Source organism: Scomber japonicus, chromosome 3, assembly GCF_027409825.1.
Source record: "Scomber japonicus isolate fScoJap1 chromosome 3, fScoJap1.pri, whole genome shotgun sequence".
NCBI classification, from domain to species: domain Eukaryota; kingdom Metazoa; phylum Chordata; class Actinopteri; order Scombriformes; family Scombridae; genus Scomber; species Scomber japonicus.
Genome location: NC_070580.1, coordinates 13,452,214 through 13,465,889, shown reverse-complemented (window position 1 = coordinate 13,465,889; position 13,676 = coordinate 13,452,214). Strand labels below are relative to the sequence as shown.

The 13,676-nt window shown below is 39.8% G+C and overlaps 1 protein-coding gene and 1 pseudogene across 1 annotated transcript in view; both read right to left on the bottom strand.

The window, feature by feature from the left end:
* Positions 1-8,867, bottom strand: part of cita (citron rho-interacting serine/threonine kinase a) — a 36,507-nt gene extending 27,640 nt beyond the window's left edge. Inside the window, exons 1-10 of the mRNA XM_053315467.1 lie at positions 8,802-8,867; positions 8,437-8,556; positions 8,184-8,325; positions 7,182-7,357; positions 6,159-6,260; positions 3,530-3,672; positions 3,093-3,190; positions 2,807-3,006; positions 2,510-2,663; positions 989-1,178 (exon numbers count right to left, since the gene is read on the bottom strand). Of these exons, the coding sequence (XP_053171442.1) occupies positions 989-1,178; positions 2,510-2,663; positions 2,807-3,006; positions 3,093-3,190; positions 3,530-3,672; positions 6,159-6,260; positions 7,182-7,357; positions 8,184-8,325; positions 8,437-8,535 (1,304 nt within the window). The 5' untranslated portion in view covers positions 8,536-8,556; positions 8,802-8,867. The remainder of the gene's footprint in view (positions 1-988; positions 1,179-2,509; positions 2,664-2,806; positions 3,007-3,092; positions 3,191-3,529; positions 3,673-6,158; positions 6,261-7,181; positions 7,358-8,183; positions 8,326-8,436; positions 8,557-8,801) is intronic.
* A 2,553-nt stretch (positions 8,868-11,420) lies between these two features.
* Positions 11,421-13,520, bottom strand: LOC128355237 (beta-crystallin B3-like; annotated as a pseudogene).
* Positions 13,521-13,676: the final 156 nt, after the last annotated feature.

Here is a 13,676-nt window from a genome sequence, read left to right as displayed (position 1 = left end):
ACTGGCTTCAGTTAAAAACCATGAACAGATGAGTGATGGTGTAACAGCAAGGGACAGGGACATTAGAAGACAGAGAAAATAAGAGGAGGAGATGAGAAGGGTAAAGATGGGGGTGGGGACTGGGAGGAAAGAAAAAAAAAAAACATCACGATAGTAACCATAGAAATAGATTCTCTCCCCCAGTCTGAGCTCTCATCCGTTTCCCTGTCTAATCTGCTAACACTTTTTCCTTCCCTTTCTGTTGCTGCTGCTGTCATGATCCGCAGTCTCCAACACCATTAACCTGCTAGAGCACTGCCATGGTGCTACAAAAATGAAACCCATCCTCTTGCATTATTATCAAAGGTTAAGAAGCCAAACACCATTAGAGATAATTACAGTCCCAAAACCTTGGCTATAAAAGTCAGGAGCCCATTATGCTGCACAAAGCACAATACAGTAACAGCAGTGAGGGTGGGAGTGTGTCTATGTGTGGGGTTCCACCTCTCAGCAAACCTCATTGACACACTCAGCCGCATACCAATCAGCACAGATGGCAAGATAACGCCAGCTCACAGCCTCTGGTCCATTCATTTGATCTATCTATGCATCAGATCAACTATATCTGATCCCAAAGCACAAAAACAAGAAACAGAAGAAGAGAAAACAGGGGGATCCCTCCCTCCCCTCTCTCATTCCTTGTCTGACACAGCATATGGCCAAACCCATTTTAGCCCCAACAGGCACCACACTAATGATGGGGACACTACACCAACTGCCCAGAGCTGCACACTAGGTCACCTGAAACAAGGCTACCCGGAATTTGTTGCCATGGTAATGAGAAGTCTAATGGCAGAGCAGCAGCCAATGGTAGCATGGGGTCTCTAACCAACAAAGGTGTGTTAGAGTGGTGTATGTGAGAGGGTCTCTGCATTGACTACAGGAAAAAGAGTGGGTCACTGAAAAAAAAAAAAAGCCAAACAATACATAGTGAACAAGTAGCACTTACTCCGTTTTGGCCAATGTTGTCAACGCTCTGCTGAAGAACCAGCCTAGAAAGGGCAGATCCTGGCCCTGGAAGCCCGCTGGCAGAGCTCCTCGCTGGGCTGCTGAGGCTGGCCGGGGGGCTGCCTTCTCCGGCTCCTCAAAATTAGAGGTGTCATCTTCAGCGTGCAACGCAGGAACGAAAGGCGGGAGAACTGCAGGAGAAAGGATGAGCGGAGGGAGTAAGAGAGGGCAAGGAGAACGGAAGCAGTGACGAACAAGGTAGTTAAAAAAAAAAAAAAAAAAAGGAAAAAAATTTGGAAAAAAAAACACAACACACAAACAACGAGGAGAAAGGGGAGAGAAAGGAAGGGAAGAGGAACAGAACAGAGCGGTGGAAGCCTAGAGTGCGGTAAGTCGCGCGTTGATGCACATGCTGCCTCTGTCCCTCTCTCCCTCCCTCCCTCCTTCTCCCATTCTCTCTCATACACACATGCTCACTCGCTCTCTCTCACACTGCAGCAGAGCAAGCTAATCAGCTGGAGCCAAAGCTGAAACATAAACCATGAATTGGATGCAGATAGATCCAATTATTAATAAAACAAGACTGTGTTTTCAAAACAAACATTCATGTATGTGATTCTGTTTGGGTTTTTTTAATATATATATATTATTTACTCAAAGGAAACAATCAATAAATCATTTATCATTGAGGGGATAAAAATCAATAAATCTCCTTTTCACAGACACAAAAAGCTCCTATAGTCCAAACACTGTATCATAGTCCACTGATAGTCATGTGGATTTTGAGCTAGACAGCTACATTCATTAATATTCCTGCGCTGACAGGAATATTATAGCAGCAAAATAGCTCAGAGGAAATGACTCAGAATTACAAAAAGAGGTGTTAATTCATCTGAAGACATGAGCCATTCCGCACAGAAAAATAAACTCTGCGGCTACACATGTGAATTACAGAACCTCCGTAGAGCTGTGGTGTTTAAATGTGACCATGCTTCACAGAAAAGTGTTATTTTCACACAGCTGGTTAGATGAAAATGTCAAACTCTTTGTCATTCAACGTAGCCTCACATCTGATGGCAACAATGACGTGCAACAAATGCACATGTATTTCCACCACAGAGCGTGTCTGGTGTCGCTAGCATAAAAGATTTGTGCTGCGACTACTGAGAAGCAGATGAGTTGCAGATCTTTACTCAGCCTGCCTCGCTCCAAGTCTCTGCCTCCCTCCCATTCTCCTCCTCAGGAAAGTGCTGGCTTACTGCCAATGGCACACAGAATCTCATTATTTTACTACCCACAGCACCCCTGGCAACGCAATTGCTGTTTGTTGTCCATGTGCAACCACACGCACACAGCACACTTAAGTATATTATAAACAACATTTATATTTGACAGCTAGTCATATATCATCTGTCCAGTAACGTGATTACAGTGACACTGTGTCATTTCAAGCCAAATTGAGCATTTTTTTTTTACCAGAAAGACAGGATAGCAGAGTCTCAAGGGAGAGAGATCTCCTCACCTTGTCTTAAGTTGTTCCAGTCGACGCAAGAGAAAAAAGAGTGACAGCGGAGTCCCTGGTACCCCAATCGCTCTTTGGCTCCACATAACAAGCTCTGCACCAGGTCTATAAACTGTTTACTGGCTCGTGGCTCCTCCGGAAACTTTAAAAAATGCTGCAGGCAAACGTGGACAAAGACTTATTACATAATGCATAGACTGATGAGATATTTTACTAAACAGACTGGGAATGCTAAACAGATTTTTATTTGTTTATTTATCTAAAATCCCTTTAAATATATAATCATAGTCTATGTACCTGGAAATTGAGGATGTTGTGAATGGTCCTGGTAGAAGTGCCATCAGAAAAAGGCGACCTGGCATAGATCATCTCATAGGCTATGACCCCTAGGGACCACCAGTCACACTCAACCCCATATGTGTTGTGAGAGCCCCCATTCATGGCTGCCAGGACCTCAGGAGAGAGGAAGTCCTGGGTCCCAACGGGTACAGTGGGAGCTGCCACCTGAAAACACATCAATCAGATATGATGATGTCACTGTCAAGCACACTGTAGTTGAGTCGTAGAGCAAACTATAATCCACTTACTGTTTTGTTAGCAGTTAGTCTGGCAGCTGATCCAAAATCTGCCAGCTTAATATGACCGGTCCGATCGATGAGAACATTTTCTGGTTTGACATCCCTGCAAGTGGATAGTTTAGAAGAGATTTGACACTGCTTTTACAGAGCTGTTTGTTGCCTGAGTACTGTAATATGTCTCCTGTTCTGATAATAATGGAATACATTTGTAAACTTCAGCAATGTTTTGTATTACATAACAGCATAGTGCTCTCAGTTAAATTACAGTTTGTTTTACATTTTTCATGTCTAGTCAGGATTTTCCTGAATCATGTGTATGTGGCGCTCAGGGAAAACAGGGCAAACAAGCAATCATTTAGTGAGGATCTAAGAATAGAACAACTTTGGATCTTTAGCCCAAATTATGTTATTTTGACAATGGATTCAGCAGCTGGTTTCTCACCTGTGGACATAGCCCAGCTGGTGGACAGTATGAATGGCCTCCACCAGTTCAGACACATAGAACTGAGCCATGGACTCATCAAACTGATCCTCGTATCGGTTTAGCAGAGACATCAGATCTCCACCTGGCAAGTACTCCATCGCCTGAAGACACATTTGTATGCAGTCACGAACTGGCAGGCTGAAACTGTGTCCAGCACTTGGAACTTGAATGAATGTGTGTTTTGAATATGATTAAAATTAACAGGTATCGCAAGCTGTTGAAACATTTATGAATGCCTATAATTGGGGCTATATTTAGATTTAAAAAAGCAACAAGTGTAGGGGCACGTGTCGGAGCTTACATCAAAGCTCTATTCAGTTTAAGCATATAGGCTGGTTCTCATTATAGATTCAGTTATGTAACAACGGATACTATTTCAGATTTATCTGTGATACTGCAGTCAAAGGATTGGTCTTCAACATCTAAAAATAAACAACCAATAACTGCAAAATCCTTGTGTAGCCAGTCCGTCTCTCATAAACAACAAGCATACATATGTTGATTCAGTCAAATCAACATATGATGGCAAAAAAAAAAAAGAAGAAAAAAAGAATCAGCCTCCTTAAAGTTTGGTAAGACAAATCAAAATTGGTCATGTTTGACTTTCTCTTTTCTGCTGTCTGCATCCTGAGATGAAAGGCATTGGTCAGGCTGATTTGAGCTATACGGTGCCAACCACACAGCCATAACAGACGAGAGCCCCTAGTGCATGAATGGTCGGCAGGTCTGAATGAACGGGAGCATTCTCCAGTGTTACCTAGCAACAGGGAGACTGGGTGCCTTTCTGACACACGGATAAAGATGGATGCTTTGTATTTTCCTCCATGCTCAGTTAGGGAGCAGAGTGAGACAGAGGGGGAGTGAAAAGAGATGAGGAGGATGAATAGAGACAGACATGAGGAGGGCATGAAGTAAGATTTATAGATTTAAGGGGCAAATGGATGAAATAAAAACAAAGGGCAGTAAATAGTTAAATAAACATAAGGCTTGGTTTGGCAGGAAAAGCGGTTTCCGACAAGCTAAGCCAGTCTTACAGGTAATCAGATTCTTTGTGAGGTTAACGGCCCTCATGATGACTACACAGGACAGAGGATACTCTCTATGAGGAGCAGACTGATACTGTGTTTCATAGTTAAAGATTACACTATTAGATGGACACTAACATTTAAAGAAATATTCCTGATTAATTAACTTCTAAACCAGAGTCAAATGAGAATATCTGTAATATATTAACTCTATATATCTATATTAAGTACTGAGATCCAGGTTGTGTTTTACCTCTAAGTAAAATGATTAGAATACTAACTACTAACTATCTGTCCGTGATATATGTCTCCTTAGCTTTTCACAGCCAAGAAACATTGTGGTTTTAGCTAATGAAATGGAGCAGTTTCTCTAGCAACATCAGTCCTTTGTACAGGATTGAACACAACTTAGGTTGGAACTAAGTAACCTGAGTCTTATACAGTATGTATTGGTGGCTAGTCTGATGCCATGAGAAAAGTTTTTGAAAGATTTTTTTTCACCTTTGAAGGCTAACTATTTTCTCCTGCTTCAAAGCATTTCCTCTACATAGTAGTTGTTCCTTTCATTGCTCACTTCAGATCACTTCCTGTAGCAGCTCATGTACTATTCTGACTGATCCCACTGTTCTATTAGTCACATTCTAGAGACCTCGGCTCTGAAAGAAAATCAAAAAAATTGTGCACCTTCAGACGAGTCCACGGCTTTCTTGTACACAGGTTTACATAAAAATAAAATGCTATGGTGTATAAAACACACAAAGGGACAGAAAAAAAGACATTGTCGCTTTAAGAGCAGCTTATGCAACTGGAGCAATGTTTCAGCAACAATAGCTGGGCCCAGTGACTGCAGTTTGTTGTTTAGACGTTTTTTGTTTTCACTTTGGAGTTAAGCTGGATCAAAGTGTTAACCCTTATCTGTACTTGAATTATAGATAAAAGGTATTCTCTCATCTGATTGTTTTTGATGGTGATCAAGCCTTTCCCCAAAATGGGAAAACATACGTATATTATCAATACAGAGATTATATTAAGGGGCATATCTTAACTAAACTAACAATCAAACATTACAAAAAATACAGTTTCTATTAGCACAGTGCTCAGAATAAGCAACCACTTCTTGCGACGGCTCCTACACATTTTTAACTCAGTAAAATATACACAATTAAAGATTTTGAGCGTACTTCCCATATTGTCTACTATTAAAAAATTCTAAACCGTAACATGGTTGATGCTACTAATGACTACATGTTTTCTTTGGACTGGGAACCACCGCTTCAGTTTAACGTAAGAAACAAAACACAAATCTGCAGCCTCCCTTGTAAGCAATGGCTGAGCCAGGGACCATAGTGGTATCAAAAGTCTCTCTTGGTTAGTATACATCAATTAAATGGACACTTCGACAGCACAGGGGCCTGCAACTGTAGGCAATTATACGTATATTACACCCAGCAAGTACTACAGAAAACATCTTAAAGGATTAATATTCTTCTAACAAGGAGACATTGAATGCTCAACAGTAATTTCAATCTACCATTGAGGTTGAAGGCGAACTGCAGTCTTACCAGGTAGACATGATCTTTATCCTGGAAAGCGTAGAGTAGCTGTGGGATCCAGGGACTGCTGTTCAGAGCCAAAATCCTCCGCTCCTCTTCATGAAAAACCACCTGAGAAGGATGTATAAATAGAAGTAATCAGCAGGTATACATATACATATATACATTCAACAGCAGGGCTGCAATTGTTACTGAGTATAATCAGCCACATAAACTCATCTAAAACACTGAGAGGGTGCTACCTTTAGGGCTTTAATGGGTATTAAATGCAATCTAAATTTTCAATCTATGCACATATCAAACTTTGTTACAAGATATTATTCCCTCCTTTTGTGGCTGCTTGTTTTATATATGTAATAATGGTCACAGGTGGCATGAGCAAAGCACTTCTTTTTACATACAAGTTGTTCATTGTATTGCTCACTTCATACTGCTTCCTGTCGCAGCTCATGTACTATTCTGTCTGAGATCTGTTCCATTAGTCACATGCCAGGGAGCACAGCTGTGAAATAATGTATCCAGATTTTGTTTTGTTGAGTTCAGCCCTACAGCACCCTCCAGTGGACATTTCTCCAGTGGGCTTACATGGCAGACATTGGAACAATGAAAAACATCCCTTTTCTCAGTCCAATTAATATATGATAGGGAATAAATGTAAAGCGGGCCTTTCCTCTTGTTCATCTCATTCTTCTTATTCATGATTATTTACTGACAAACAGCACCATTTTTGGTCAGTGTCCATGTTATTTAAAAATATATATATATTTAGTTAATTTGAATGCCTTTATCACGTATGTATGAAATGTTTATAAAGTAATTCATGAACATTTACATTTGAGATCTCTAAACAATAAGTCCAGCAACAGCAAAGTATACTAAAGTCATGGTTTAATATCATGTTACTGTGTGAAAACAGCCTCAGGCAAAATAATGTGGCACAGCTAAAAGGGGAAAATGAACTCAAATGTATTTTCTACATCTTACAATCCTGTTACAGTGTTTTAACTTTAAAAAAAACCACATGAATCTTACATTTTCTTGAGTGCGTAAAACTGTCTTGTCCATGACCTTCAGTGCACAAACATCACCACTGGCCTTCTCCCGGACAACTTGGACTTCAGCAAATTTACCACGACCCACCACGGCACGGACTTCAAAGTCATGAAACCCGGGCTGCAAAGCCTGCAGCTCTGAGACCACTTCAGAAACTATTTCACAGACACACACAAGCACATAGACATTTGATTCAGAGAAATTACTTTTAGGATGTAAAATCCTAGGCATACCACAAATACATCACTACTAGAAATACAGAGACATACTGAGGGGAAAAAATATTCATATATATTGCATATATATATATGCAATATATATGAATATATATATATATGAGGCTCTTGCATATATATGCAAGAGCCTAGCTGGCTGGAATTGAGAATAATATGGACTCAGTCCAGAATTACTTTTATGGTTGACATTTGTTAATTGTGGAATATTATCTTATTTACACTAATTAGCTACACATTTGGGGGGATTTAATGACAATATTACATGTAAGATGTTGTCAGGGACAGAACACATGTCTGATATTATATTAAAAACATGGAATAAAAGTATCATGTTTCTTGAAAACAACAATATCAAAGCCACTCAATTACACTGAATAGCCATGTCTCAAAAAGCTAAAACAATAACATGAACTGATACTGGATACAGACTGTATCAGTTGATGTTGTGACTAGAAAAATACTAATTTATTTTATAGTCTATTTTATTTGTTTTGCCCATTATTGAAAATTTGCCTCAGGGACAACAATACAACATCCTCTGTCCTTAGACCCTCAATTCAAATAAGGTAAAGGAAGGAAAATTGAATGGAAGAGCAGCAGAGGAGGCATTCCTCTCCAAGGACACTCAGACACAAACACAGACATGCAATAGTAGACGGTACAGAATAGAACAAATATTACACTAGCCACTAAAAATAAACCACTAGAAATCCCACATATTAGATACAATATACAGTATGCTTACACTTATTGACAAAATTGGCCACATGATGTATCTTCATGAGCTCTGGGGAGCTGCACTCTTTATACAGTAACACCAGAGCCTCCAGGAAGTCTTCCCGGCCCAGATTACATCCTCCCTGCTGCCCACACAGGTTAACTCGTCCCTGGAGACAACGCATAAACACCGGAAAGAGGAAGTCAGCTACTGAAAGCTACTGTGGCTGTTTTTACATTATACATACTTTGTGTACGGTTACATATTTTGTGTACTTTACCTGAAACACCTGATGGAGTCGTGAGCTGCGGCTGGTGATGGGGTCCGCGGAGCTCAGCGTTTTCAGGTTTCCCTGACTCACGTATTTGAACTTCAACATGGCTCCTTAACAACAAATAACCTGAGTAAAAAGACACACATTCGGTCTAAGTGACAGAGACTTTGTAGTTAAATGCACTGCGAAGGTATTATGAGCTTATGAACAAGGCAAGAAAAAAGGTGGCATCAAAATGTCAACAATACGTCCCTTTAGCAGGCTAAACTGACGTTGGCTAACGTTTGTTTGCAAAGTACGTTAACAAGAGCGCTGACAACACATTCAGTTACATCTATAGAGACAAAATAGTACAGTGTGAGTTTACTCACCAGACTGCCATGCAGGTAGTTACAATTCCCTTATTATAATTTACAGAGGAACATTGATGGGCTAAGCAGCACAAGTGCTTGACTATCGATATAACGTTATTTCCGGTAAACTTTCAAATTTTTGCGCGTTCCCTGCCCACCTCTGGAGCCTGCTGAATGGAAAAGGCGTGTGATTGGATAGATAGAGCTGTATGGGCGGGTCCACATGCTGTATTTAACCAATGGCTGATATGTCGTCACTACACCGAGGATAACGTCAGAGGAAAGTGATATGGTTCTTTGAGGATAACGTTGGCAAATTTCACATCCATAAATGTACATTTCAAAACTCATCTCCATTATTTAAGTTATTTTTAATTGAAGTTGACTATTATCTTAAGTCTCTTAAATTAACTACAAATAAGAAATATATATCAATGATGGATATCCATTCAGGGATGTCTTTGTCTTTCATTTATTATTACTGTTAATAACCCTTACTATGGCTTCACATGACTGTAAACCTTGTTGCTGCTATTGCACAAACTGTGAACTGGAATGATGGATGGATCTTTTTTGTACATTGCAAATTTCAATAAAGTTTTTTGGGGAAAAAAGAGGATAACGTTGACGGAACATGTTTGAATATTGACCTCATTATAGCTATGATTAAGCTCATTAAAAAAAGAAATAATAATGGTGAAGCAGATAATGAATTAGACAACGCTGTTTATTGTGAAATACATTTTAAAAGGGTTGTTGCACCATCTCTTTGATAGATAGATAGATAGATAGATAGATAGATAGATAGATAGATAGATAGATAGATATTAAATATAATAATATTAAACCACAACAATTACTAAATATGCCTATATAAAAATAGGCTAATAATACAAATCCTGCTTTATCTACAGTCAGGGTGTTATAGACATAGGCCTAAACACGATTGTTGTTTTTTATCTAATAGCAAATGACAAATCCACACAATCCAAAACAAACATTCATTTATTTAATCAATCAATTTCACCAAATTTCAAAGCTTCTAAGGGCGTCCAATCCCTCCTGACTGGTCTGGGGTGTAATGCAGCCTTTTCTGATTGATAGAATCGTATGAAATGCTGCCTGCACACAACACTTGTGCAATGTGGCTGTATAGAACATTTCCAAATTTGATTACAATCCAATATAATATTAAAGAATTGTGGCCCTTTAAGCGCATCAGGTCACGCCTTCAAAAGTTTGGTAACCAATTAAAGACAAACGGTAAGTGATACCCCAAAACAAACTTATAAATGATGTTTCTGGTCATTTAAATATGATATATACCAAGTTAGGTAAAGATTAGATTAAATATGTGCCAAAGGAAGCAAAAAATGTGTTTACCAAAAATCTAAAATGGTTGAAAATGTTCTAAGCGCAAAAAGATATGATGCACGTTAGTCGAATCAGCTTCACCTAAATAACACTGTGCAAAAATTGTTTTCCTACAACCTACAACTCACAGTTCATGATTTATTAACCAAAGCATAAAATATGTGATAATTGACCATTTGGTGGCGCTATAGGCACCATGTTTTAATAGTTTAAGCATTTCCACATGGGTCAGCTGTCTATTAAGAATGAACACTTTAGCACTTTTAGTTTTTGAGAATCAACTTTAAAATAGACTTTCAATTATATATTTTAAAACTTATACTTAATATGTGAATATTAAAAAAGGAAAAAGATTATAAAGTTCTAAATGATAGCAGTATTGTCCTTAAAGAGCTCAGCATTTTGATATTTGAATGGTTTCTGTAGCTGAAAGTATGAGGAAGTAGTTAACAACCAAAAAATGTACAGAAGAAATAAGAGAAGAGATCATAAAGAGGGACAATAACAATAGTGTAAGAGCTTATTTTAAAGGCTACTTCTTCTTTTTTTTTTTTTTTTTTTTACAATAGCTAAATTAACAAATTAAAATATAAAAACAAATAGAACAGAAAGAACTGAATGGTCAGGTGGATACTGCTATGGTAGTAGGGTTCATGATGGATATTAGAATTGAGTAGACTAAATATTGCTAAAATAAAGAGATTAAAATAAAGAGAGAATACAAAACAAAATTGAAGCAGCAGAGGCTGAGATGTCTTGACTTATAAATCTTATTATAGGTACAACTCCAAAAACACTAGATCCAACTCGTCACATAATTCACAACCAATATCATCTTTTCATTTGGCCCCTGCCTGGTAAATTTCTTTAGGTTTTTTAGGCTCATATGCCAGTCTGTAATGCAGCTTTTATTTTATAAACATGATGTCCAAGCCATTGTCTGAGACTTGATAAAGCTCCTCCAGAGCGACAGAGGACATTATACAGCTTCTTTTTTTTTTGTAGACTTGAGTCAACTTAAGTCTACTTTTATTACAACTTTTTAGTAATTTTTATTCCATAAATAAATACCATGCAATAATTTGCAGATAACCAAAATCAGGGCCAAAACCTTTATTTTCAACAGAGATACATGTTTCATTATGGTCAGTTCCAGTTCAAAATTTCATAGTCAGATAGCCTAGACTAACAGTGGGCATGGAGGAGAGACTGGGGACTGTCCAGCTTGTCCCAGTTGCTGTAGGAGGTGCTGGAGGTGTGGCTTTAAGGTTGGGGCTGGGTTTGGGATTTGGGATTGGGAGCAGGGTGAGGGTCAGGGGTAGGGTTGGGAATGGGGTTGGGATCTGGAGTAGGTGTAGGATCAGGAGCAGGGGCAGGGGCAATGTAGCACCCCTTCTTGTGCCACTGCATGTCCCGCACACGTCGGACGGACTGGATCTGAGGTGCAGTGGCTCCCCAATCGTTCCAGTGCTTGAAGTCTCCATGCTCAAACACATACTGGCGCCCTCTGTAGCCTGGATACATGTATCCCACCCACCTTTAGAGGAAAGATACAGAGCACTGAATAACATTTCCAGGGCATAAAACAAGATTAAATGAGTTTTACAATGCCAAATTGGGATTTTGACTTTCATTTGGTATTATAGCATAGTGGGGGTGACCCATGCTGACAATTACTATGATATTTATGACTGAGAAGCTGAGGAGTGACTGCTTACGTTCCATTGATGGCCTTAGCGCTGGCCACACGGTCCTGGAAACCATGAGCCCACAGACTGGGAACATCATCATCAACAATCTCCATCTTTCTGCCTTCAAAGCCTGCATTCTCAAACAGGTGCAGCTTGTGATCTGCACTGTCCTGGGGAGAGAGACAGCATGTTCGCATTTGTTTTGCATAAAGTTGCATGTGCTAGTATTGCAATGACAGATGAAATAGCCATACAGTCAGTTAGTGAAAGACTGATAGGTGTCATCATGAATACTGACCACTTTCAGGGGCCTGAAGGAGCTTAGGTTGTAACTACTCAGGCAGTTGGTCCAGGTGCTCCAGCGAGGATACTCTCCTTTCTCCAGAATAAACTGCTCTCCTGCAAAAGCTGGACGCTCGAACCCCACCCATCTGAAACATGGAAAACACATTCATACAAAGCAGGGGAAACAGCTAGTAAACATGATGTGGATGCTGTAAAAAAAAAAAAAAAAAGGGAAACACTCACGGTCCTGACTCAACAATGATTGAGCCAACTCTCTGTGTCTTCTCCAACACATCTTTACATTCAGCAGACAACTCCACCTTCTTTCCACGGAAGTTCTCAAACTCAAAAACTGCCAGCTACAAGACAGGAACAGGGAAGAAGTCAGTGATGTGTAACTTCTGCCATCAGCAAAGTCCAGATTCCACATTATTTTCTGACTCATTTTAATTTCTCCATCTACATTTATTTGTGCATGTAATGTGTGAAGTCACCAATTAGGTACCTTATATGTGGCTCCAGCCCCTCCTTGGCCCTTCTCGACAGGTAGCTGGTCTGGGGTTCCCTGCTGTTCTGTCATTTTCCCTCTAAAAAGCACAACAATACCACCATAAGTGGCTGTATCAAACATATTAACACAAGAAAGTAGTTTTGTGTAACACTAAGAACATTAAACTTTAACATGGTAAGGCACAACAGCAGCAAAGACAAAGTGTCTCTGCCTGTCTCTAACGTTCACAAATCTATCGGCACAACATTCACAGACATTTACTTGTTTATCTAACTCAAATCCTAGTTTTGTTAGCTGTCTGTAAGAATCACACATCAATAGTACACAAACAGAATACTTAAGAAGCAAGCATTTGGATGCAGATAGAAGAAGGAATAGGGAGAGAATAAAAGCGTAAGGCCCGTCGGGGAAAGGGATGATTTCTTTTTTACCTGGATGGCTTGTGCTTCACTGCACCACGTACAAGCCACGCTCTCCGTCTTTCCTTTTTCTTTTCTCTTTCTTTCCTTTCTGTCTCAGTGTGAGGGTGTGTGGGTGTGGAGGCCTGGCGAGCGGTTGATGGAGGCCAGGGGGGTATTTATGGTTTATTTCTGGCCACAGCAGCAAAAAGCCTGTTGATGCAGCAAGTCTGTCGCACCCATTGTGTCCATCACACTGCTTCTCAATAGGCTTGCCCTCTGTCCCTGGCACACTGGCAAACGCTGCCCAGTTCGGCCCATGCTGCCATCCTGACCATGATCCTATAGTGGGCACACACACTGACTGCCAGCCAAGAGAATGAGCAGAGATCAGTCTCACTCAGCACAATTGGCCCCACCCAGCTATCTTGCTCTTCACTCTCCTGTCTTCTACCTGTTTCTTTACCTTTCTCTTCATCCAGTGTTCAAATTGCTGCGTCCAACTTTCAGCTTTGTTATTGTGCCATTCACCAGACTTATTGTATCTCTTTATTTGGATTCTTCTTGTTTTTCCTTGGGTACATAAAGTACCTTTGACATAACAAAAACTATAACAGGAGCAGAAAGCTTGTTT